The following is a 22,564-nucleotide window of genomic DNA, read 5'->3' on the forward strand; positions in this document are numbered from 1 at the left end:
TCTCTTATTAGCCCAACAACATACTGTATGATATTGCTGACTAATGAATTAATTTGCTTTTTTTCTTAAAAACTGCATGAATTGACAAGACTAATAAAAAAATATTTTAACAAACTCCCATTCCTGCAAATTAATCAATGCATTGTAAATCTACAGTAGTATCTGTAGTTGTTGCTATGGATCAAGTTGTGTCTGTCAATTGCACCAAAAAGAAAAAGAAAGAAAGAAAAACATTTGGTAATTTACTACAACATTTGAAAATTACACAAACTGAACCAGTGGGGGCACTATAATAAATATCAGTTGACTCAAATGTTACATCTCTGGCACCAATTATGAGATAACTTGGTAGGATTATGCATTTTGACAATGTTTACCACCAATAATTGGTCGAGATTTGAAAGAATATAAGGCCATGGGGCACTAGGGCAAATGACTGGCCTACAGGTGCCTGGATTAGTTGTCGGGGACAACATGTTTGTATGTTTGTGTTGTTTATCTTCACATCAGCCACAGACGGGTGAAGTTCCAGGGGACCATAAATCTGCCAGTGACAGGAAACATTTTAGTCGTACACTGAAATCTCACCCAGGAGACATTGTAAAGGAAACAGTACTGCTCTTACAGAAGGCATGTTTGTAATGTCTACAGTACTTAGCTAAAGTATTACACCGCATGTGACTCTTGCACATGTTCATGTTACATGCAATCTATTATAACATAAATTAAGTTATGCTATCTTTGGCTAAATATGCAAAATAGTTGTTTTTCAACAATATATGCACATAATCAAATTCCAGTCACAGCAACATCTATTTTGCAGATCTATTCACTCTTTTATACACTTAAGGTATCAACTTATTATCCCAGTGTCCTTCTGATTTGGGATTTTGGAGACATCTCCTGAACCATAAGAAATCACAGGGGACAACATAAAACTGAACAACTGACAACTGACAAATGCAACACTGCTCCTGCAATGTCACTCCAAACTTTGAAGTTCTACAATTTAGTGTTCAGCTTGAACTGTACCTCATCTGTATATCACTTTGGACAATATCATCTGCCAAATGAATAAATGTTAATGTAAGGAACCTGGGAATATAATCTCCCAACAGGACAGGCAACATTAGCCTCATGTTGAAAATATTTTACATTTAAAATGACAAATTTCATACACATGAAAAATAAGACTCTACCAGCAAGTGAGTATAATGTGATGTTTTTGTTGCACAGTAGATCCTCATGTTCATCTTTCTTTCTTTCGTTTCCATTTCGTTTTCACTTTGCAAAAATTGTTTCCATCACAAATTCATTTTGAAGCACAATAAAATGTTCATAATTACAATGGGTTAATATAATTAATACCCAATGTCTGCTATACTAACATATTATCATATATTATGATATACTGTTAAAATATACTAAGATATTTAACTGCAAACATGGTCGGCTTGAGCCAAATGAAGAGGCGACACAACAGGTTGATTGTAAATGTTCTATTCTAGAACATTTTGTACCAATTAAAACAGTTTGAGATACAATATAAATACAATTCTGTACATTATAATAGTGTAAATACTATTTTCAAATACATTTCTATTTACAACTCCTTATGAGGGAGAGCAGCTTTGATCTCTTCTTTAAAGTAAGGTTGGGTTTCTTTCATTTACGTGAAATTACAGCTTGAATATTCAACTATTTCTAGTCAGTTCCACAGTTCACCACTTTCCATAAAAATATATGTTCATAGGACAACTTTTCTCCGTTAACTACACTACTTTCATCTTCTGTAACCTGATACAGTCCTTCACCCATTCATCCAATCCTCCATGTGAAAAAAAATGCATTATCAAGTACCTTTTAAACATGTGGTGTTACATACACAAGTCTGTTAACATATAAAATGCAGATGGACAATCCATTCAAAAGGTATTCAATCAGTCAGTCAGTGAGGCTGGGTGGCATTTCGAATGCCTATGGGCTTCATGATATACATACACAGGTTTCAGGTCCATACAGTTTGTTATTTTTTTTTAAACTCAGTGAACTTGTTATGGCAAGTTGTTCATTGAGTAGTCTGGGGGTTTATGTGCCTGCCTTTATGGAAACAGGGCAATAAGGCATCAGTATATCCAAGCCTCGGACAAAGCCTAGCTGCTTCGTTCGGCATATTAAAGTGATGATACACGGTTCTTCAGTCCCTTCGGTTAGAAGCACGCAGGGATCGTTTCATCAGTCCAGTTATGGAAGACAGTCGGTGAACTCTCCAAGAATCCTTTCCAGTGCAAGCGTTCAAAACAGCAACAGTCTCATGCTGAATGGGGATTATTTCATCCACAGTGTTACAGTACTTCAACAGGATAATTTAACATAACTGCAGTCAAACACTGAAAGCGTTTCAGGTTTTTGCAGATTTGTTCACTGTTCAGGGTACGTGGCATCACTCCTAGAGATATGGCACTAAGCTTTACTTGGGCACATCGATATATAGTGTATGCCTCCACATACCGTACATTAGAAAAATAACACATTACTCATAACAGCAGATACGGAACCGTAGTTCTTTGGTTACCCCTGACATATCATATTGATGTAAATATCAATGTTTATTAACAGTAGTACATTCTTAATCTTCATATCCCAGATTATTCCACTATGAGCCTCAGGGGAGGATGCATTGTCTTATAAAAATATTATATATAATGTTCAGAAACCAATGTAAGAAAATGTATGTGGGTAATATTTCCATGTGGACTCCCAGTTAAAAGTTAGGTTCTCTATCAAAAATATCACCATATAGAAAACTCAGATATGTGCATAGTGAATTTTCAGTGAACAGTAATTAGGATATACCTTCATTAAATGCACAGGTCAGATATGCTTTAGGGAAAGCAGACACGCCTAAAGAATCAGCTCAGAGCTTGAGAGGTGGTAACAGGGATGGAAAAGAGGAGGCGTTATGAAGTCAGCTTGCAGTTAACCCATAGGCACTGGATCTGAGAACCTCAGAAAGATGGTCCTTCTTTGGGTCCTATCTGATCAGAGTCTGGGGTTCTGTGTCCATGGAGGGCGGTCCTCTGGTGAGACGAGATGGTTTCACAAACACGCCGTGGCCTGGGGGACAGCGGAAGTACACTCTTCCCTGGACAGTCCCATTGTGCTTACCTGCAGAAGGGTCAAGAAGCATAATTGATTTGAGTTTGACTTCTGAAACTTCATACTATGACACACATATTTATACACAAAAGAAAAAGCCACTTGCTATCTGTGTGTAGTACCTTAAAAAAACAACCACAAGTCAGTCTGTTGATGACTATCAAACCAGAAACCTATAATGGTTAAACGATTCTTTCTTGCATAAATCTCCTATATTAACTTTTACAACTTTTGGTGTCTGTGCTAAATTAACTCGTATCTACTTGTTTGAAAATAGTCACCACTAAAGCACAATGTCATCTGAAATGGGCTTTAAGGCGGATACTACTGTATTACCTGTTGTGAATGCTGTATAGATATTTTTTTATGAGGATCCCTTAAATTTTGTTGTTACAGAATTCAAAATATGATATGTACTGGGTGGGACATTTAACAGTTTAGAAGTCTCTGCACACCTGAATATGTGACCTGAGGTGTGTTGAATGAAAGCATACCTTGAATAAAAATGAGAAATACTCATTACAAAGTTTATACCTGATGAAGGTAAACTAATAAATATTCTATCAGTAAGAGACAGTGTGTGAGAGTTGAAACAGTTGAAAAATAAACTTGTCAGTGCTCTCTAGTAGACCAACTACGTAAGTTTCTTGTTACTTTATCACTTGAAAATATCTGCCATGTGGATGCATTGGTCCTTTAATGACTCACCCACTGCCAGGTCCAGCTTCACACCCACCCAGATCCCCTTGGCAAACTCCACCCCTCCAACATAATGGACTGTTCCTCTCCTCTTCCCCACCCACACCTGCTCCCCAGGGGCCATCCAGTCAGGAAGCTGAGCCACAGGGGTGCTCTCATCCCCGCTGGAGTCCCCCGAGGGCTCAGCACTGCTGGGGTTTGGACTGGGACAGGGACTTCCGTGGGGGAGATCCCCCTGTGCTGGTTCCCGGATCGGAGGTTCTCCTCCTCCTCCCAGAGCTGGGGCAGATGATGGGGCTGTGGGCAAAGTTGTGACCGGCGATGGTGATGCTGGAGGTGGGACTGATGCAGGAGTTATTAGGGTTGGCGATGCAGCTGGGATGTTGTCAGAGTCTCTGACTGAAGTGCAAACAGTTGTGTTAGGGCAGGGCACAGCTGCACTAACGGAGACGTTACTATTAGGACATTTGCATGTAGCAGTTGAAGCGTTTTCAGGATTAGACATGTTGCTAATACCAGAAACATCAGAGGCATGTTGATCACCAGTGTCACACGTTTCTGTATTATCTGGTTTCTTCATCTGGTTTGTAGAGAGTTCCAAACCCTCCTGCTCCCATTCCTCTGTAAAACGTGCCAAATCGCCCTCTCCTACAGTATCATCAGCCCCTTTAAAGTCTGTGAACTCCTGGCTGGCACTGAGAACACAGTTTTGAGGCAGATGGAATGTTTTCTGCTTGTCTGTGCAATTAGAAATACTGACAGGCGAGGAGCGGACGAGCGGATCCTGAGCCCCACCCGCTGAGTGAGGAGGTTGCTGGGCGTCACTCCCTGCAGAAACACTTTTGGTTTGGGTGCAGCCTCTTACGGCAGGGCAGCCGAGGGGGTCATGGGAATCTCTGGAGGTGCAGCTGAGGTGGTCAGAGCTCTCGCTGGAACTGAAAGGCATGTCAGACAGCGTGGCGTTGGAGGCACTGTGTGAAAAGTAACCACTAGTGCAGCTGCTGGCGGTAGGGCTTCGAGACACCTCTCTCTCTCCGCTTCCAACTCCACATCGGCTTCCCTTCAAATCAGAACGGGAGGGTAGAAAGCCCTCCTGGCTTTCCAGAGTGGCGTTGTAGATCTCAAAGTTTGCAAAGTCCTCTGGGATGTACGGCTGGAAGCTGCTGTGGTCCTGAGGGCCCCGTTCCATATTCAGACTCATGTCTACCGTCTCCTCATCTTCAGAGTCCTGCTGATAAAAACAACAGCAGCAGGACAAAAGACAAATCCCACCGGATACAATGTCAGCTGTAGCCTGTATGGAGCTTTAGCTTATATATAAACACAATTTTAACAGAGAATGAAGACAATGAACAATGGTGTAGAATGTGATAATGGAACATTAAAAAAGTGTATGATTTTTTGGCTTTCACTGATGATGTGGCACAATTTGCTTTAAGGTGTTTACATCTGTGCCATTGTAGTCACAGACATGCGCTTAAATATTGTTGAGCCAAATTAACAGATAAGAGTGAAATAGTGTGAGGCTGTACAGCACTATATCCACAATGTTAGCCACTTCATCAAATTTGAAATAGTTCCTACTTAAACTGCTGAAAAACATTGGCTTGGAAAATTGGCAATATAAATCTATCGGTCTACTTGTGATGTTGGGCTTTGAGAGAGGAAAAGGTCGTAACATGGGGAATGTGAAAAACAGAAGGGCTCTAAAATAAAAGAATAGATTAGACTTGTGCCAACATTACTATTATGTCTATAAATGTCTCAGTATATAATATTATCTTAATAATAATAATAGTCCTGTCTGCAACTTTTTTGAAATCTAAATATTATGTATAAGATGTTGGACAATGTCCTCTTTGATGAAGGAAAAAGTTCAAGTGCTTCATTTTCTATCAGACATTATTTTTAATGTTTTGTCCACCATTAGGAATGTATTTTTATGTGTCCAGTCCACTTCATCTTGAGTTTTCAATTGCAATAGAAACTAAAACTCTGCAATAACCATCTGCAATTTTAATCTCAATATATATATATATATATATATGTATACACACATATAAATAGGTTGCCGTAACTGTATCCCTTGTTCTTATTATCAATAAACTGAACAAAAGTTTCACACTTGCACAGACTATAAAAACTACAATCACAAAGCGGCATCGGATGGCACAAACATGCAAGGTTAGTTTAAATAGTTAAAATCTCTCTATATAAAGCAAGGAATCTCTGTCTGCATGTATGTCTGTCCTTGGCATATCTCGATAACAACACATCCAAACAACTTCACACATTACCATTGCACTTCCTTTATTCCCCAGCAATACACCTGCCAGGTATGAAGTAGATCAGATGAACGGTTCTCGAGATATGCGAAGGACAAACATACATACAACGATTCCTTGCTTTATATAGAGAGATTTTGACTTACTGGATTCTGTGCTAGGACACCAACCTCAAAGTTTCATGCAATGTTCAATTAACAAGCAATGATCTTAAGTTTTCCATTCTAAATTTGGCTCGTTTGCTTACACAAGTACATGACCGCAATAGCTGGTGTGACACATTGTTGCTAGAGTTTTTGACTCTCAATGCTGCATAGAGAAACTCACCGGCACCAGCACACAGACTAGCTGAATCCTTAAAGCAAAGTGTGGGAGTGTGTACACGTGTAAGGGTGATACTTACTGTACAGCAGTGTGAGCGTGCAGCATGTCAGTGAGTGACAGGTGTAAAACTCTTACAGTAAACCTCAAGAGCAGTGTGTGCTGGTGTGTGTAGCACTTACAGCAGTGCGTGGCAGTGTGTGGCTGAGCTGTCTGCTGGTGGGAGTGGAGGTAGGGGTGGAGGTGGAGGTGGAGGTGGAGGTGGAAGGCTTGCAGTGGCCCTCGCTGCCTGCCCTGGGTCTGCGCCAGGGGCAGGGAGGGGGGAGCAGTGCAGGGCTGTCCACACATGAGCGCATGCTCTGCGGATGGGTTGGAACAATAACACACACTTCAAACACACACACACACACACAGCATGCATGGAGCTGGGCAGGCCAGTTACACAGTTAGTGCCATGCAGTTTAATATTTAAAAAAAAACAGTGCTTGAAGTGTCCTGACTCATAACATCCCCCCTCACTTTCACTTCATTGCTGCTGCTTTCACACTACCTTGCTGAAGCATTTTGCTGGTAGCTGGAGGCTAACCACACCTGCCAACCACAGCTTCCCTGCCACGAACTTATCTGATCTGTAAAGCGCCTGTCTTAGTCCACTTCAAGCACAGATGAAAACAAATATGCAAGGTTAGTTTAAATAGTTGGAACAGCCACAAACTATTTGGAAAATCTAATCATCACAAACAAAATTAGACAAAAGACTTTATAGCACAGCTTTGTCCTGTTTAGTGTTGTGGCTATCCCCAGTTGACGTCATGCTCTTTCATTTCAATACAGTGACATAGACACTGTGGATGATGCCATCATTTAGTTTTTTTTCAACCAGTCACACAACAGCAAAGCCACAGCTTTAGACAATTAGTATTTTTTTTTGTCACTGTCAATATTGTTAACATGTGGAAATGTAATTTGATATGATGAGTGACATGGGAAAATGTAAAAATGGTGTTTGACAGATGATACATGGGATTGAGGAAAAAGTCGAATGGGGAACATGATAAAAGACGCAAATACTTCCCTCTTGAGGGAGAGTTAAACTCCTTCCTTACCTCTTGTCCCAGCAGCGGCTGGGCCTCCAAGGCTTTCTTCGCCTTGTTCTCCTCTTTAACAGGCAGCAGAGACTTGAGGAACTTAGGCGGCTGAGGGGAGAGGACCTTGAAGGGGCTTGAGTTGAAAAAGGTTGGACTCTCTGGAACTAAGCCTGTATGGAAACATTCAGAGTTATAACGTAGCAACATAAACACAATGCAGCTGTTCCACATGTGGTGCATCTGTTGTTGTTTACCTGGGTTCTCCTTGCTTTTGATTGGTGTGCCGCAAAGGGAGCCGTCCTGGGGATTGAGGTTGGAGCTGTCGACATGATCGCAGTGGTCCTAGACAGTAACTTACAGGTTATATTGGCCAGTGTCATGATGTTAAAGTAAAGTTGCAGCTAATAGGCTCCCTCGTGTAAAATGGGAGAAAAAATAAGTGATTTTTATTATCAAAGAAGCACTTGTGGCCAACAAAGAAGCAATGCATTTCAACAAATATCATAATAATATATTACGTTAATTTGCCACCTCAAACAAGCAACTTGATTTATTTTCTCCAAGAAAAGTTAACCACAGTTTTACATTGTAGTTTTTAAAAAATGTGATTCATATGTTGTTAAAGCATACCTTACAGTCCTCATCCTCACAAGCCATCAGATCTGTTTTACTACATGAAGACTGGAGAGCAAGAGAAAAACATGTTATCAGTGATACAAACTATATTATTTTAAGGTGAAACAATGATTTCCGTGTGGTTCATGAAGTAGTGCAGTGAGTGATGTGTTCATTACATGCTGTACATTTGGTGTGCTGAGACTCCTTCTTAAGTGTCTCCCCTTGGCAGCGAGCGCTTCCTTCACTGTCACAGCCTGTAGATAATAAACAACACAAGGTGCATCTTTATATGGATGAATTATTTACTGCGCACCAAGTCATAGCTACTTTTTTTTTTTTAAACATCAGCACCTCACAATTCAGCAATTATACCTGTCGTAGCCTCTCTAGACTGAGGATGTTCTCTACTTCCAGAACTCCCCGTGTGTATTTCTCTATGTAGGTTTCTCCATCCTGAGTTTCCTCACTGTCCCCGCGAGCAGCCATGAGGGCCAAGGTCTCCCTCTCCTCTGGCTCTTCTGAGGCCTGACAAGGCGGGTGACCAGACAGAGATATCTGATGAGATTATACTCCAAATATGGAAAGCAGGTTATGTTAGATATATCAATAGAATGTCAATAGTCTGCAGGAGCCAGTTGTACCTTTGGTATGTTGGAAACAATCTCATAGGTTACACCACAGGAGTAAAGCGTGTTCTTTAGGGACATTCTTCTCTTGAGACTCTGTGTGAAACTCTGTAGAAAAAAATATTAAAATCATTTCGATCATTTTAACCTTGCCGTAAACCTCATCTCCACTGTGGACCACCCTCCTCCTGATAAAATCTGATCCCTCTTGTATTAACCTGCTTGTTGTAGATATTGACAGCGATCCTCTTGCGAAGCACCAGCTCCATGGAAGCAGGGTGGCTGAGCTGCACCGTGGCTTTGATGATCAGGTAGATGCGCTCGTTAGGGGACGTGACCCGGTTGAGGTGCACAGAATCATGGATGGATGAGTCCCAGGAGCACACTGCAGACACCTGGTGAATAAGAAGACTTGTGTTTCATTGGTGTTGCTCCATAATCGTGAGGCTTTAACTGCACAAGCAGTCGTGGAATACAGTCATTTCAGTGCACTGTAACTTTGGGTTTGTAGCAGTTGGCTAATGAGCAGAAAAATCTCCATCTCATGACACTTTAGCGCAGTAAATGGGGCAGTGATTAGTGTTTGGTTACCACTGTTGCTCAACATCAAAGAAAAAGGAATTAAGATGACTTTAAGTTTAAATGCTTGCTTACATGAATACTGCTGCCCATGAAATTACATGTAATTGTTCAATTATGCACATAATTGTAGGAAAAAAGATGTTGCCCTAGAGTGCTTTTGTCTGTTTGTGATTATCTGTGGAAGATAACTTCTACTGTAGCAACAATTCAAGTGGTAAAATCAACAGAAGTAGGTATGGGGCCTTTTTAAAACTACAGACAACAAAACATCAATTGATTTTTTACAAAAATACACTTTAAACAACTAGTAGAAGAAGAAGCTATGGAAAAGCCAATACTTTAATACATCTCTGAATCTAAAGGTGAAGGAGCACACTGTCTTAAAGCAACTCCTTACACAGTTACCCAACCATGTGCCTTTCTTAAGTGTCATCTGCCATGCCTATTGAAGCAGGAGTTCAAAAAAAACCCCATTTCAACGTGTGTGGCGTTACCTTTTCGGCCACAGGAGGGCAGTACATTCAAAGCCATTTCTCACCTCCTCATCACTGTGCCTGATGATGGGCAGATAGAAGAACTGGCTTCCATGCTCCTTGGGCAGGATAGAGTTAACGCCTGCAGCATGTGGGCCGGTCAGCTGCTCATTTACTGTCAGATTATCCGCTGATGGGACAAAAGATATTTAGCGCACATAAAGCTTGAAGGAAACTGCGTGTGTGTAATATCATTTGATGTAAAAGCTGCCTCACCATTCAAATCCAGGAAGAGAACAGGGATGTGAGCTTCCATTCCTGCAGGTGGAGTCCTACAAGCAGTTGAAAACAAGGTTAATGGTGGGGAAAAAAAGCAAAGAGCTGCAAATGAAGTGAATCTGACATTTGTATGGGAGTCTGGGAATGTGGTGTTTTTTTTTGTTTTTTTTTACCAGTCTGCAGGAGCTCCGGGGATGCCGCTACCAGGTGCAGGTACCAGCACAGTGTTTCTCTCTTCAGTCAAGCCAACCCACTGCTCCACCAGCCGAGCTTCACGCTCAATATCCTCTTCTGACTTTTCTAGATACACAAAGTGAGGAAGAGAAGGTTGTCATCACAGCAGAGAAAGAAAAGACAAAAAAAGAGAATGCAATTGGTGGCAGAAAACACAGAAAGCCCTTCAGTGAGAGAGTGGCAGCTGTAACATATGGCTCCGGACTCACCATGCTTATTGATGATTTTCTTGATTTGTTCATCAAGGTACTCTCGCCGTTTGATCAGGGCCTCTGACCAGCGCTCTCTAACACAGTTGAGATCCTCCTCCTGGAACCAGACAGAGACCAGAATCAAAGCCAACTGGCTTAGTGAGGCGGAGGACTGGCTGCAAGGCACAGCTAAGGGTGCACAGGGAACGGCAAGGGTGCACAGGGCTGACTTGTCTGAGGGAGTTCCACATCTGCCGCTAATATTTTAGGAAAGCCAAGAGAAAGCTAATCCTGATAAGAGTTCCCACATCAAAGGTGTTAAAAAGCCTCCAGATCTGTATTTTTGGCTGAAAACGATTATGGTCAGATTATGAAAACACACCCGCATACAGTATAATACCTCCCTTTTAACCCCTTTGCAATTCACACACATCCATTCACACATACACACTTGCATGCATGTCCTCACATGCAGACACAGCCACCCAGAGTCCTACCTGGATGCACAGCAGATCACTCAGAGAGCAGATTCCCCTCTGCAACTTCCAGAATAACCAACAGACCTCAAAGCCAACCATTTCATGCTTCTGACATCAGCACACTCCCACCATGCAAAGTTCTGTAAATCATGCAGCCATGCAATGCCCACGTGATTAGGAGAATGCTTATTGTTCCTGCGGCTTTTCAGTAGTGATAAGCAGACAGTAGCATTAGTGCGCACAACCTGAGAGAAAGGCAAGAGAGAGAGTGGGACAAGATCCCTGGCAGACAGATTGCTGGCTGGGAGCTCAGCCATGGGTGGAACTGTATTTTGCACACAGGGCTGCCAAAGAATGGTTGGTGTGATTGATAATTACAGCATCAGAATTCATCCACATGTGCAGCTAGTGTTTAATAAAGCACTCCTTTAGTCGGGAGAGGCACAGCCCTCTGCCTTCCTCCTCACATGCCCTCAGCAACAGGCCAATCGCAAAAACACACGATCAGTTGGTTTCCATCATGCTGCAGCGTGAACTACAAGGGGAGTAGCAGCAGGAGGAGACTGAGATGGTACCTGATAACTATCCATATCGTCTTCCACCTCTCTCTGGCAGGAGAGAAGACACTCAGTCAAATGTGGGGAACCACAAAAAGCCCTGACATGACAGCTCAGAGCAAAACCATTGTTGTAACTGTTCAGGAATCTCTAGGAAGTGTCTGCTTACATTTTCAAGGTCTTCGTCAACTAAAAACTTGTTCAGCTAAGCATATGCTTTTGAGTAATAATGCCTGTAAGAACAATAGTCAGCCCCAAGATGTATTATTTCAATTATCCTGTAAGTGGACTTTTTAAAAAAAGATTCTGTGACTATTTACAATTCATCACGCTGTTGCTTCCTGTCAACATCTAGGCATGCCAACCCATGTTAACAGGACTAACAAGACACTAATGAGTTTGTACATTCCTTGGCCTTCTTTATACCCACTGCCAGCTACCCAAATGAACCAGCCATGGCACGAAACCCAAGACAGACCAAACATACTTTGGTCGAATCAGCATAATATTGTATTTCACTGGCTTGAAATGAGCATCCTGTTCCCAAAACACTGTTCTGTTTTAATGCAGAAACAATTACATACATCATCCTTTTTTATGTTAACACAACAGGTTCATAGTCTAAGTCTAAATAAGCATGTGTGTATGTGAGTGTATGCAAAAATGTGTTTTTGTGTTTCACTGACCTGGTAGCTGTCAAGGGGTCTCTGTAGTTTGGTGGAGCGAGCCGACACGCAGCCAATAGAGACAGACAGCACTGCCTCCACCAGCAGAGGCAGAGTGCCTGAATTTTGGACCGGCTTCACACACACCTGCAGTCTCCTGGAGTGACCCTGCTTGGACAAATCCCCATAATTCAATATCAATGCGCTGCTTCCAGCACCGCACGCTCACATTTCTACATGAACATGGCCGTTCATAATTACATAATTAGTTATGATCCTCTGAACTGTGTGTTTTGATGTAGTGCAGCCAGTCTGGCCAAACGGAAACGTCTTCATAGTTTGTCTCTGACCTGGCGGAGTTGGAAGACTCCTCCTGTGCTGATGTCTTTTCCAGGATGCAGCTCCACAGACGAATACTCTCCCTGCTCGTTCAGCTCCTGGATGGAGACCCACAGATCGATCCTGCGAGACACCTCACTCCACCTTGAACGTGCAGCAGCCAAAGTTAGTGACGTGTAAAAGTCTGTGTTTGTCTGTCAGCGCAACATGTGACACATTTACCTGTCTCGAAGCGTCTGGGTCTTGGCCTCTAATGCATCCAACTCCCAGAGTGAACGTCCGTTCCCAGCACAGCGGTGACCCCACACTTCTATTGCCAACGCTCCGTCTGATATAAACTCCAAAAACTCATCTGTCACATGTACAACATAGTCCTGCACACAGACAAGAGTGTTGTAGTGGAGTTAATTTTCATATAAAAGTAACTAACAAAAGCATTAACATTAACTTCAGTTTGAAACAATCAGCAGCTCCTTTTTCTCACCTTGCAGTGATCAAACTGGACAGTGAACTGGGCCTCCGGGCTCCGAGGGGAAGGTCTGTCTGGGCTGACCATTGGAGGAGCCACAGTGGGCTCGCCATGCTCCCAGAAGGTGTACTGACAGAAGACAAAGTTGGACAGGTTGTGAGGCAGCCCCGTCGCCTCCCTGATCCGCACCTGCAGCGAAGACACACGTAGACAAGATGAAGCTGAGTTACTGAGTGTTGATATACCGTGGAAGTCATCAGTATGTCTTGGACATGTTGCTCATACCCTGCAGCTGAGCCTCTTGGCCATGTGGACGATCTCCCCGTTGGTGTCCATGACTTCGTAGCAGCTACTCTCACTGGAGTTCTCTGACGAGTCGTCTCCCCCGCAAAGACGCTCAGGTACAGCTCCACTGACTCGCATAAGCTCAATATGCAACCTGCCTGCTACCTGTCCACACAGGGGGGAGACAGAAATCATCTCCCCAATTTAAAAAAATGTCCAAAATGTCCTTGATATACAAACAGAAACAGAAACAAAAGTTTGCATATGCTCATTCTTTAAAATAAACATCTGGACTTTGTGGTAATAAATTTCGAGTAGTACATTATTCATTTTCTTTAATTTGATATATTGTCTATAATACTTTCATACAGACTTCCTGTAATAGGAATAGTGGAAAGCTGCACCATGAATAATTCATCTCTGTATTAATGTCTTTATGGTGTACCCTTACCTCTCCCTGCTGGCTGATGATGGGGACAGCATATTGCAGTTTGACATCATGAAAAAGGCACTCCAGAAAGATGTTGGCCACTCCTATCAGGTTATGGTTCTCTTGCGCCTCATAAAATGGGTCACAGTGCTTACTGTTTGCCTTGTTATACTGGAAAAACAGATGAATAGATACAATAATCCAGTTAACAAAATCTTAAAATCTACTTAGCATTTTTCTTTTTCCTGTTTCTGGTCATCTGTTTCTTACTATCTCCTCTGTGCCTTCCTTCCAGTCCCTGTAGTGGTCTCTCATGTCCACCAGTTTGTTCTCCAGCTTCTCAATGGTCCACACCTGAGTTCCCTTCCCTTTCCGGCGCACCTGGATGGCTGGCTCGCTCACTATCGCTCCACGCTATATAAAAACGGATGAATAGTTTAGATACTTCTTTACAACTATAAACTTTTAATTATAATTTAGTAGATAATGACACCTTGAAATGTCCAGCCTAAAGGCCTAAACAAATGACAATAAAATCAGTAACAATGAGATACCATACAGTATTTCTGTTACATGTGACTGCTGAGTTTTCAGGGGTCTGACCTTGCGGTTAGCGCTGAGGTTGGCTGCAGGAATCTGAAGGGTGACCTGATAGTCAGTCTGTTTGCTCATCTCCTCTGCCAAAAAGTTGGCTTCTCTCACCAAGGTGTTGGCTTTCACGACCTGCTCCCTGAGTCGAGAAAGACTCTGACGAAAAAGCTCATCCCTGACACACATACACACAAGAAAAAAACGAAACAAAAGAAAAAGTAAGTTGAAGTTCATTTAAGTAAGTTGAAATGTGTATGTTTGATCTTGCCAGATGAACTGATTCCAACATCTCAGATGTTATTCTCTTTCTGGTATTTTCCACAAACTACAATAGCTTTAATTTAATATGAATGGCAAAGTAAAAGAGAGGAAGACGTTGAGGCTTAATCCAGGATAAAGTATGCTGCCTGGTTTATATGTTTGAGGATAGTGATGGAGGTGGGTACACAATTGTGCATAGTTTGAATGCCACAGTGCACCACAACAGTGACTCTGACCAAGGGCATCCATTCACTGTAGCCTTCAAATGGATATTTTTAGAAAAGAGTAAGTGTCTCATCTCAGGATTATTTCATGAAGACGACAGTAATTTTAGATTTTTCACTGCCCCGCTCACTGCTTTGGTCGTACTGTATCTCAGTTCCACAAGACATCTTTAGGATTAATAATGCTTTATAGATAAAACTGCAGGAGCTGCAACACACAACATCCCAGTGAAATGTTTCCAGCACCTTGTTTAATCCATGCTTAAAAAATGTTTGGATATTCTGTGATGAATATTTGCTTCTACATGTCACAAGGTGCATCTAGTAAGGTGGATATTGTGTGTATGTCATGCATCTCTGTTTAAAGCAGGGTACTCAGAAAAAGTGTATTAGATAACATGATGAACTGACACCAGTTTGAAAATGACAGCATGCCTCATTTTTTCAGGCCCTGCTCATGTGCACATACAGTACATACATATCTGGGTATGTGCTTTTCTGTGTATGTGTACGTTTGTGTATCCATGTTCCACTAACCGCTCCTCTGTCCACAGTCGCAGCTTGCCGTGTGGTGTGTGCGTAGGGAACGTTAGGCGGTCACTGCTGCTGCGGTGGTGCTGCGGTGTTTTCTCTGGAGAGAGCTGTTGCCGTAGCGACTCCAGCTCTCGTTCATACATCATTCTCTGCTCCTCAAGAGCTGTCCGCTTTTCCTCTAGGTACTGCTTCTCCAGAACCTGGACTACATTCTGCATGGGGTCTACACACACACACACACACATGAAAAATAATAAGTTTTACAATCTAATACACAATTCTTAATTATAACTTACAGGAGCAGCAATGGACTGAGTTTCATCAGTAAAGAAACAGGAACTTCAACCTAAGTGTTGAAGCCTGCATTTGAATTACAATACAATTCAAATAAAGTTATTCTTAAAATTATTAAAAACTTAAATTAACCATAAATTGCTGTTTCTGTCATTAAGTTGAATTATAAATGACTATGTAAATAACTTTCTTCCACATTATGTTCATATTTTTTTTCTTACTGTAAAGTTTTTCTAGTTTGCCACTTGAAAATTTTGGTGCAATGCTTACAGAAAATGAATCAATTCTATTTTGATAATCAGTTACTTTTATTTATCAAGCAAAAAAACGCAGCCTCAAGTGTTTCAATTGTGAGAATTTGCTGCTTAGATGTTGGTAGTTGCTTAGTTAGTTGGTAGTTTGTTTGTCCCACCTCAGCTCCACCCAGGCTCAATTTCACAATCAAAATTAAAATTTTGTGGCAACAAAACACTGACAGAATATTTCAGAATTGACACTACATTTGGGTTTTTCTATGTAGGATAGACTGTTTTACAGTAATGGCATTTTTAAAAGATGTTTGGTCAGAGTAGCTGGAACAAGCTGGAGGTTCAGAAACCTAAGTGGAATTGTATTCATGTACCAGCACATACTGCATAAAGCTGTCGCCTGAAAGGCTTAAGGACCATGTAGATTGTAGAAGGCAGATTATCCTAATCATACCATTGTTCCCCAGAGTCTTCATTATGACCTCCATCTGAGCAAACTCATAGCTGTAGTCCTGCTCAGAAGAGGCCTCGCTGGCGGTCTCCACATCTACCTCGACGAAGCTCTCTCTGGGAGAAGCTCTCTCTAGTTCCTTCAAACGGTCCCGCCGCTTTCGTTTAGGCAGATTGATCCTACAACACGGCATGGCTTTCAGTCAGTGATTTTACAGTATAACTTCATGTGTTCACACTGCTCACACATTTGGGGCCAAACTTATGACAAGACCTGAACCTGACCTGAAAAAGTGGTTGTTGCCCCATAAGATACGGTCTCCGTGCCACAGATGCATCAAGGAATCAATCATTGTTCCGTTCACACAGGTCCTGTAGAAAACATCAGAGACATCAAAATCTATTAATGAGACCACATTATAATGTCCAGCTTTGTACATGGAAAACTAATTGAGAACGTGCAATTCCTTTGTAGTGGGAGGGAGACATGGTTCTGATATCAAAGCGAGAGGCTCAGATCATAGATTCCTGCTGAGTGAGGTCATGTGAATCACTGAAGGTCCAGTCATCCATGAAGGACAGACAACAGAGGGAGATACAGTAGATAGAGAGTATGTTGTATAGTAACTCACCTGGCATTCCCTATGGGCATGAGGGTGACATCACCATCTGGGCAGAGCTCCAGTACGCAATGCTTCGGCTGGATACCGATCCCGAAGAGCTGGATGTCCTGAGACGTGTCAGCACCCACACGTGTGTGCTCCTACACACAGGTGGAGGAAAGATTAAGGAAATGATAATAAAAGCCCTGAAAATAATTACATTCATGGTCTCGTTCCAGTTTTTTGGTCATAACCCTAAGAGCTGCAAATAGTTACTTATTCAACTAATTTGCACAAGAGTATTGCAAAATAATGAAATTTAATGCTTCAATTTGGGGAAAAAAGCAAGAATAAAACCAAAGCGAAACCAGACCTAAGTGAAAAAACTTCTGTTGCTCACATTGTGGAGTGGGCGTTGTTAAACAAACATCCCAGTTTCTAGAGGATGTCCTACCCTGCAGTGAACTAACCCACTTAACATTACCATAGTCATTCCACACTGATATGCCAGGCTGGCCTGCAGAACCCATACAAAGGCGTGTTGTTCTGTGCGCTGCACTGGCTGCTTTCTCACATGCTTCTGCTCTTACAGGTCCAGCTAGCTGGTTGGTTGTTCTACTTCACTGCTTTGCAGAGTCCAGACCTGCTCTTACTGGACTCCTCTCTGCTCTCATGGTGTCATCTGGATCACTGCAACATATGTGCTACAGTATGATTCAGGGCCCCTGTCAATGGTAAATATTAACGCTATGGTATGCACACTGCTGAGGTAGTGGTTGTGTGTTGTTAACAATAAACTGTAATATCAGTGGGTGAATGAGCATCTAACTTTTTTGTAGCAATCCTCAGAAAAAGATGGTTATAAAGAGAGCTTTTTTAGGCTTCTGTGAAAACTTTAAACATTACGAGATGCTTGGATTTAGCCGTTACGAGGTGTTTGGATTTATGACTTTGGCAGCAGCTTTGGGAAAAAAACTTGCCATTAGCAAATTATACTAGCAGCACTGGCTACTGACACCAAGATCTCCTATCTGTCATGGCCTTCACCCATACAATTGTTTTACAACAACAATATATAGTAATGAGGTAGACCAATATATCTATAATTGTACCGATCTATGTGGTCAAGACAATTTTATTTCAATTGCCCAAAACTACAACTTACAAATTTGCCCAAAGAGCTTTCAAATCTGCACAATGGCAACCTTTATTAGACCCTCAATCCTGGTAAGGAAAACTCGCCAAAAAACATTTTAACACGATGAAAAAGAAGAAACCTCAGGAAGAGCTTTGGTTGCGGAAGTGTGAAAATGTAAAATGTCAATTTGCAGCAACTTTGCCCTCAGCACAGTGGCAAGAATTTTTGGCATAAAATTGGACAATCTTCTCATCAAAGATCTGAAATCATCGTTGAGACGTGAGCCACTGGGGACACAGCTCGACTGAAGCAACATTACAGGAAACAATGCCATTCAGTATACGTTGTGGCCTGTTAGTAGCTGGTTTATCTGCAGAGCTCAGTGGTAATTCATTCCACTAGACCTAACAACAAATTATTTCTCCAGTACCCACTTAGCCGTGATAATACTGAGTGATTAAGTACTATTTAGACCAACAGTTGTCTATTTTAAATTTTGTTCAGCTCATGAATTTTATACTGAAGTATGTGATTTCTACAAAATTTCCATTTTATTTAACGTTGACATCATAAAAAATGTCATCTTTGGGATAAATATTTAACGCAATATAAGCATGATATTGATTTTTAATGAATCCTTGGAACAGGAATAAATGTATGACATTGCCCTGCAGTGTGGATAATATATTTATTATCCACACTGAGCCGGATGACTTCTCAGTCATCCGGCTCATGTCAACTGGACTTCAAGTTTTTCAACCTTTAGATTAGATTACACACAAATTCGTCTCAATAGTTATGTGGAACTGCAGCCAGCAGGGTGACGTAGTAGCAAGGATGGTTCACGTCCTAATATCTGCAACCAGTTATCCTGCTTAAGTGTCCTTGAGCAATGCAGTGAACCTCTATCAGCACCAGAAGCAGTCATCTTGAACAGCATTACATAGCATCACATTGATTATCACATTACCTTCAGGTAGTAGACCAGTAGCTCGTTTAGGGCAGGATCTGCATTCAGATTGACCAGGAAACACTTGTCTTCACCCACTTTAATTCCAGATGTTTCCAAAGAGATGCCCATGCTCTCCAGCTGTTTCTGACGCTCCTGTAAACACAGATAATAACAGTTTAACTGTAAGCATAATTTTGCTGAATTAAAAGAGGTTATGGCGTCTTTTTAAGACAGATGTGCGTACAGTGGCAATCTCCTCTGTCTTTCGTAGTTTCTCCTCCCAGGTGACAGTCATCTCCTGAATGAGTTTCTCAGACTCATGCAGTTTCTCCTTCAGCTCAGGAGCCTTCATGGACTGATGGGAAGAACAGAGAGAGCAAATGAGCACGAGTGGAAACTGGATCATCGTGTCAGTGATGGCAAATTGACCATGAATATATTTGTGAGCGTTCAGGGTCCACTCGAAGTCTCCTCACCTCAGCCTGAGAGAGTTGAACTTTGAGCTTCTCCACCTCTTCCCTGAGCTCTCTAATGATCCGAGCATTGGGGTCTTCGTTCACCACGGCATGGTTGACGATTCTCTTGGCCCTGTCGGCGTAGCGTAGAGTGGACAGAGTCTCCTCGTAGTTATCAGCAGCTGGACTCACTGTGGCTATCATGGCTGTCTTGCTGTTTCCACCAAGGTTATCCTGAAGACGAAAAAACATCACAAGGAAGAGTTATGTGCCGGCAAAGATGGAGCTTATGTAACACCAAACACAGGTGGTTAAGTTTTCTGTTTTCTCTATGTGTATTGTGCAAACACTGCAACAATAAAGGACACATGTCCAATATTTTGGTCAGCTTTCAGTGGAATCAACATTTCAGGCAACATCTAGTGCTATCACAAGATATTATAATAAATACAACAGAAGACAGTTATAAATATTTGCAATTTGAGGGTCAAACCTTCAGTAGCCAGGTGAGGACTGAGTCTCTGTAAGGCACAAATTTGGCCTTCCCCTTTCCTGCAGACTGGTCGGCCAGGGCAGAAATCACACAGCCTAAGGTGGTAAGAGACCTAAAACCACACAAAAAAAACAACTCAATTTGAAGAATACCAACTTCTCAAATGATTACTTGGGCATTATACATTTTCATGCATTAAAGGATTTTAAAAATATACCCACTTGTTGATATTGCTGCCTTCTTTGAGTCTCTCCCCAGCAGCTCCAGTCTTGGACACTCTCTCACTTCCTGCCAGGTCAACCAGACTCAACTTGCTCACCTTCTCCCCTGAATTCTGTTCATCATCATGACCACACACAAACAGTCAGACCCATGTTAAGACAAACATTTATAGGATAGGATAAACATCAATGAAGTAAAAAAAAAAAAGGACTGACCCCAGACTGTAGATCATAGAGTGTTTGTGTGACAATAATACTGAAGACGGCGTGTGATCGACTGCTCTCCTCATTCATGTTGGTGGCTGCAACTGTGCGAGATTTGTTCCCCTCTGACATCAGCACCTCGATGTCCTAAAAAGATTTTGAGAGGGTGTTCAAGAGAGAAAGAAATGTAAAATATGTTTTAAAGTTTGACTAAAAAAAACTAACTGGATTTAGGCAAAATTTACAAATGGATCATTATGATAACAATAAAGGGAAGCAGTATTCACATATGGCTGCGTGCCATGTGATTTAGCTGGGTCACAGCAGGCAGTGGGCCAAGGCTCTGCGAATACTGCCGGACTAATATCAGGCAGACCAGAGCTAAGAGGAACAGGGTGGAGATGTTTAAACTTAATTAAGGAAGGCCCTGCCAAGGCTTGGCATATAAACTACACAAAGCCCCATGACTACATCCCACATCAGGAACATGTGTCATTAGAGTCTACACTTGGGAGGATTTTCAACTAAATGGTTCTTCCGAATGTAAATCAGCAGCTTGACAACTGCGGATATGTTATACATGCGTTTCTGCTAGATGCTATAAATCATTTCTATGCGTATGTGAAATATGAGGCTCTTTGGTCAGTGATACAGGGTGGATTCAGAAGGATCAAAGACACACCTCAAAGCTGGTCACAGCCAGCTGAGACAGACCATCCACGTACGGACCCAGGACTTTGTGTTCCCGAACTTTCAGGGACTGTCGGCTCCTTAAAAGAAAAAATAGGCAACATGTGAGTACAAGTAAAAGAAGGAGAGGAAAAAGGGAGGAATATTAACTATTTCCAATCAAGGACAAATATGCAAAAAGAAAGAACCAAGAAAAAATTTGAACATGAGTGCGCATTTAATTTCCTCTCTCTCTGAAGTCCTTTTCATGTAACACTTAATGGCTCTTATGGCAGCTCAACAAATACTCTCTTAGGAGAAGCTGAAAGCATCTCTTCTGACCATGAGTGTCTGGTCAGAATGAAAGAAAACTTTAATGAGTGCTTTGGCATTTAAGCATTGGCATTCTTTCAAAAATGCTTTCAATTTTTTCTGAAAAATTAGTTTTAGTATTAGGTAACAAAGATATTTCATGAAAAGTTAAATAGTGTAAATATCTCTGGCATCTCTATTGGATAGTTTTACTATCTCGTACTACTTTCATGCCTTGCATGCACTGCTGAATCACCTCTCCATCAACAGGCATTCAAATTGCAGTATCATTTTAACAGAAGTTTGATGCCAAGTTATTACATGAAAAAAATATCCATGTAAAAAGTTTCTGAATTTTTTATTTGCTATTTCATATTTTAATTAATATCAACAAAATGCATGAAAAGACCCAAACCAGTAACGTGTTAGCCTGTCTCTAAACACTCTAAACACAGGTCACGATAATACAGTATATAATATTTTGATTAATTTTTGTGGAACAACTGGGCACTGTAGTTTTAAGCAAAGGTTGCTCAAACAGGAGTAAACAGTGTATTGGTAGGGGACTGTTTTCAGCTATGGATTTGGTGCACTAGTGTGTATTTCCAGCAGCAAGACTGTATGTCAGACTGACTCGAAATAGACTACAGTACCCATGTTCATCATAGTAAAGAGACATGTCACCCATCTCAGCAGTGTGGCTCATTAATCGTTTCTGTGCAACAATGGAGCTCTATGTCACAGAGGGATAAGCGATAGCATGGCTTGGCTACACAGACGGTACTGTACATGGTAGTTTTTTCATATGATTAGTTGACAATTAGAAAAATAGACTTGCCATTTAAGAAACTGCATGATTTATGTCAGGATACTTTCCTAAACTCTTTTCTAAATTCTAACCCAGTAAATTGTTTTCAAGACTTTGCTCTGGAATAAGAGCAATAACATTTTTCTTCAAGGATAAATCTGGTGATATTCTATAGTTTTCTTCATCCAATGAAATCATCCAATCATCCAATGAAAAGACAAAAACCAACAATGAACTGATCATACTAAAAGGTGCTGTCTGTGTATCCGAAATCTGATCCAGATTAAACCCCTGTGCCATAGTTTTTCGAATAACTTTTGAAAACACAT

At 41.4% G+C, this 22,564-nt stretch overlaps 1 protein-coding gene across 7 annotated transcripts in view; it reads right to left on the minus strand.

The window, feature by feature from the left end:
• Positions 1–1,484: 1,484 nt before the first annotated feature.
• Positions 1,485–22,564, minus strand: part of kif13a (kinesin family member 13A) — a 40,706-nt gene continuing 19,626 nt past the window's right edge. The window contains exons 7-40 of one of the 7 annotated variants that reach the window (XM_044358430.1): positions 21,129–21,216; positions 20,459–20,593; positions 20,243–20,355; positions 20,022–20,133; positions 19,550–19,762; positions 19,318–19,428; positions 19,092–19,226; positions 17,014–17,144; positions 16,667–16,753; positions 16,386–16,561; positions 15,393–15,612; positions 14,383–14,545; positions 14,050–14,193; positions 13,801–13,950; positions 13,350–13,514; positions 13,080–13,253; positions 12,818–12,969; positions 12,607–12,739; positions 12,278–12,424; positions 11,610–11,642; positions 10,574–10,673; positions 10,304–10,430; positions 10,128–10,183; positions 9,917–10,041; positions 9,015–9,191; positions 8,812–8,904; positions 8,543–8,695; positions 8,356–8,424; positions 8,183–8,233; positions 7,807–7,894; positions 7,571–7,722; positions 6,647–6,823; positions 3,868–5,089; positions 1,485–3,168 (exon numbers count right to left, since the gene is read on the minus strand). In XM_044358430.1, coding sequence (XP_044214365.1) covers positions 3,035–3,168; positions 3,868–5,089; positions 6,647–6,823; positions 7,571–7,722; positions 7,807–7,894; positions 8,183–8,233; positions 8,356–8,424; positions 8,543–8,695; positions 8,812–8,904; positions 9,015–9,191; positions 9,917–10,041; positions 10,128–10,183; positions 10,304–10,430; positions 10,574–10,673; positions 11,610–11,642; positions 12,278–12,424; positions 12,607–12,739; positions 12,818–12,969; positions 13,080–13,253; positions 13,350–13,514; positions 13,801–13,950; positions 14,050–14,193; positions 14,383–14,545; positions 15,393–15,612; positions 16,386–16,561; positions 16,667–16,753; positions 17,014–17,144; positions 19,092–19,226; positions 19,318–19,428; positions 19,550–19,762; positions 20,022–20,133; positions 20,243–20,355; positions 20,459–20,593; positions 21,129–21,216 — 5,506 coding nt within the window. In that variant the 3' untranslated portion in view covers positions 1,485–3,034. Of the gene's footprint in view, positions 3,169–3,867; positions 5,090–6,646; positions 6,824–7,570; positions 7,723–7,806; positions 7,895–8,182; positions 8,234–8,346; positions 8,425–8,542; positions 8,696–8,811; positions 8,905–9,014; positions 9,192–9,916; positions 10,042–10,127; positions 10,184–10,303; positions 10,431–10,573; positions 10,674–11,609; positions 11,643–12,277; positions 12,425–12,606; positions 12,740–12,817; positions 12,970–13,079; positions 13,254–13,349; positions 13,515–13,800; positions 13,951–14,049; positions 14,194–14,382; positions 14,546–15,392; positions 15,613–16,385; positions 16,562–16,666; positions 16,754–17,013; positions 17,145–19,091; positions 19,227–19,317; positions 19,429–19,549; positions 19,763–20,021; positions 20,134–20,242; positions 20,356–20,458; positions 20,594–21,128; positions 21,217–22,564 lie in introns of all 7 variants that reach the window. The other 6 variants (XM_044358429.1, XM_044358428.1, XM_044358431.1 and 3 more) reach the window with 6 other exon arrangements.

The sequence above is a fragment of the Thunnus albacares genome, chromosome 8, assembly GCF_914725855.1.
Source record: "Thunnus albacares chromosome 8, fThuAlb1.1, whole genome shotgun sequence".
NCBI lineage: Eukaryota > Metazoa > Chordata > Actinopteri > Scombriformes > Scombridae > Thunnus > Thunnus albacares.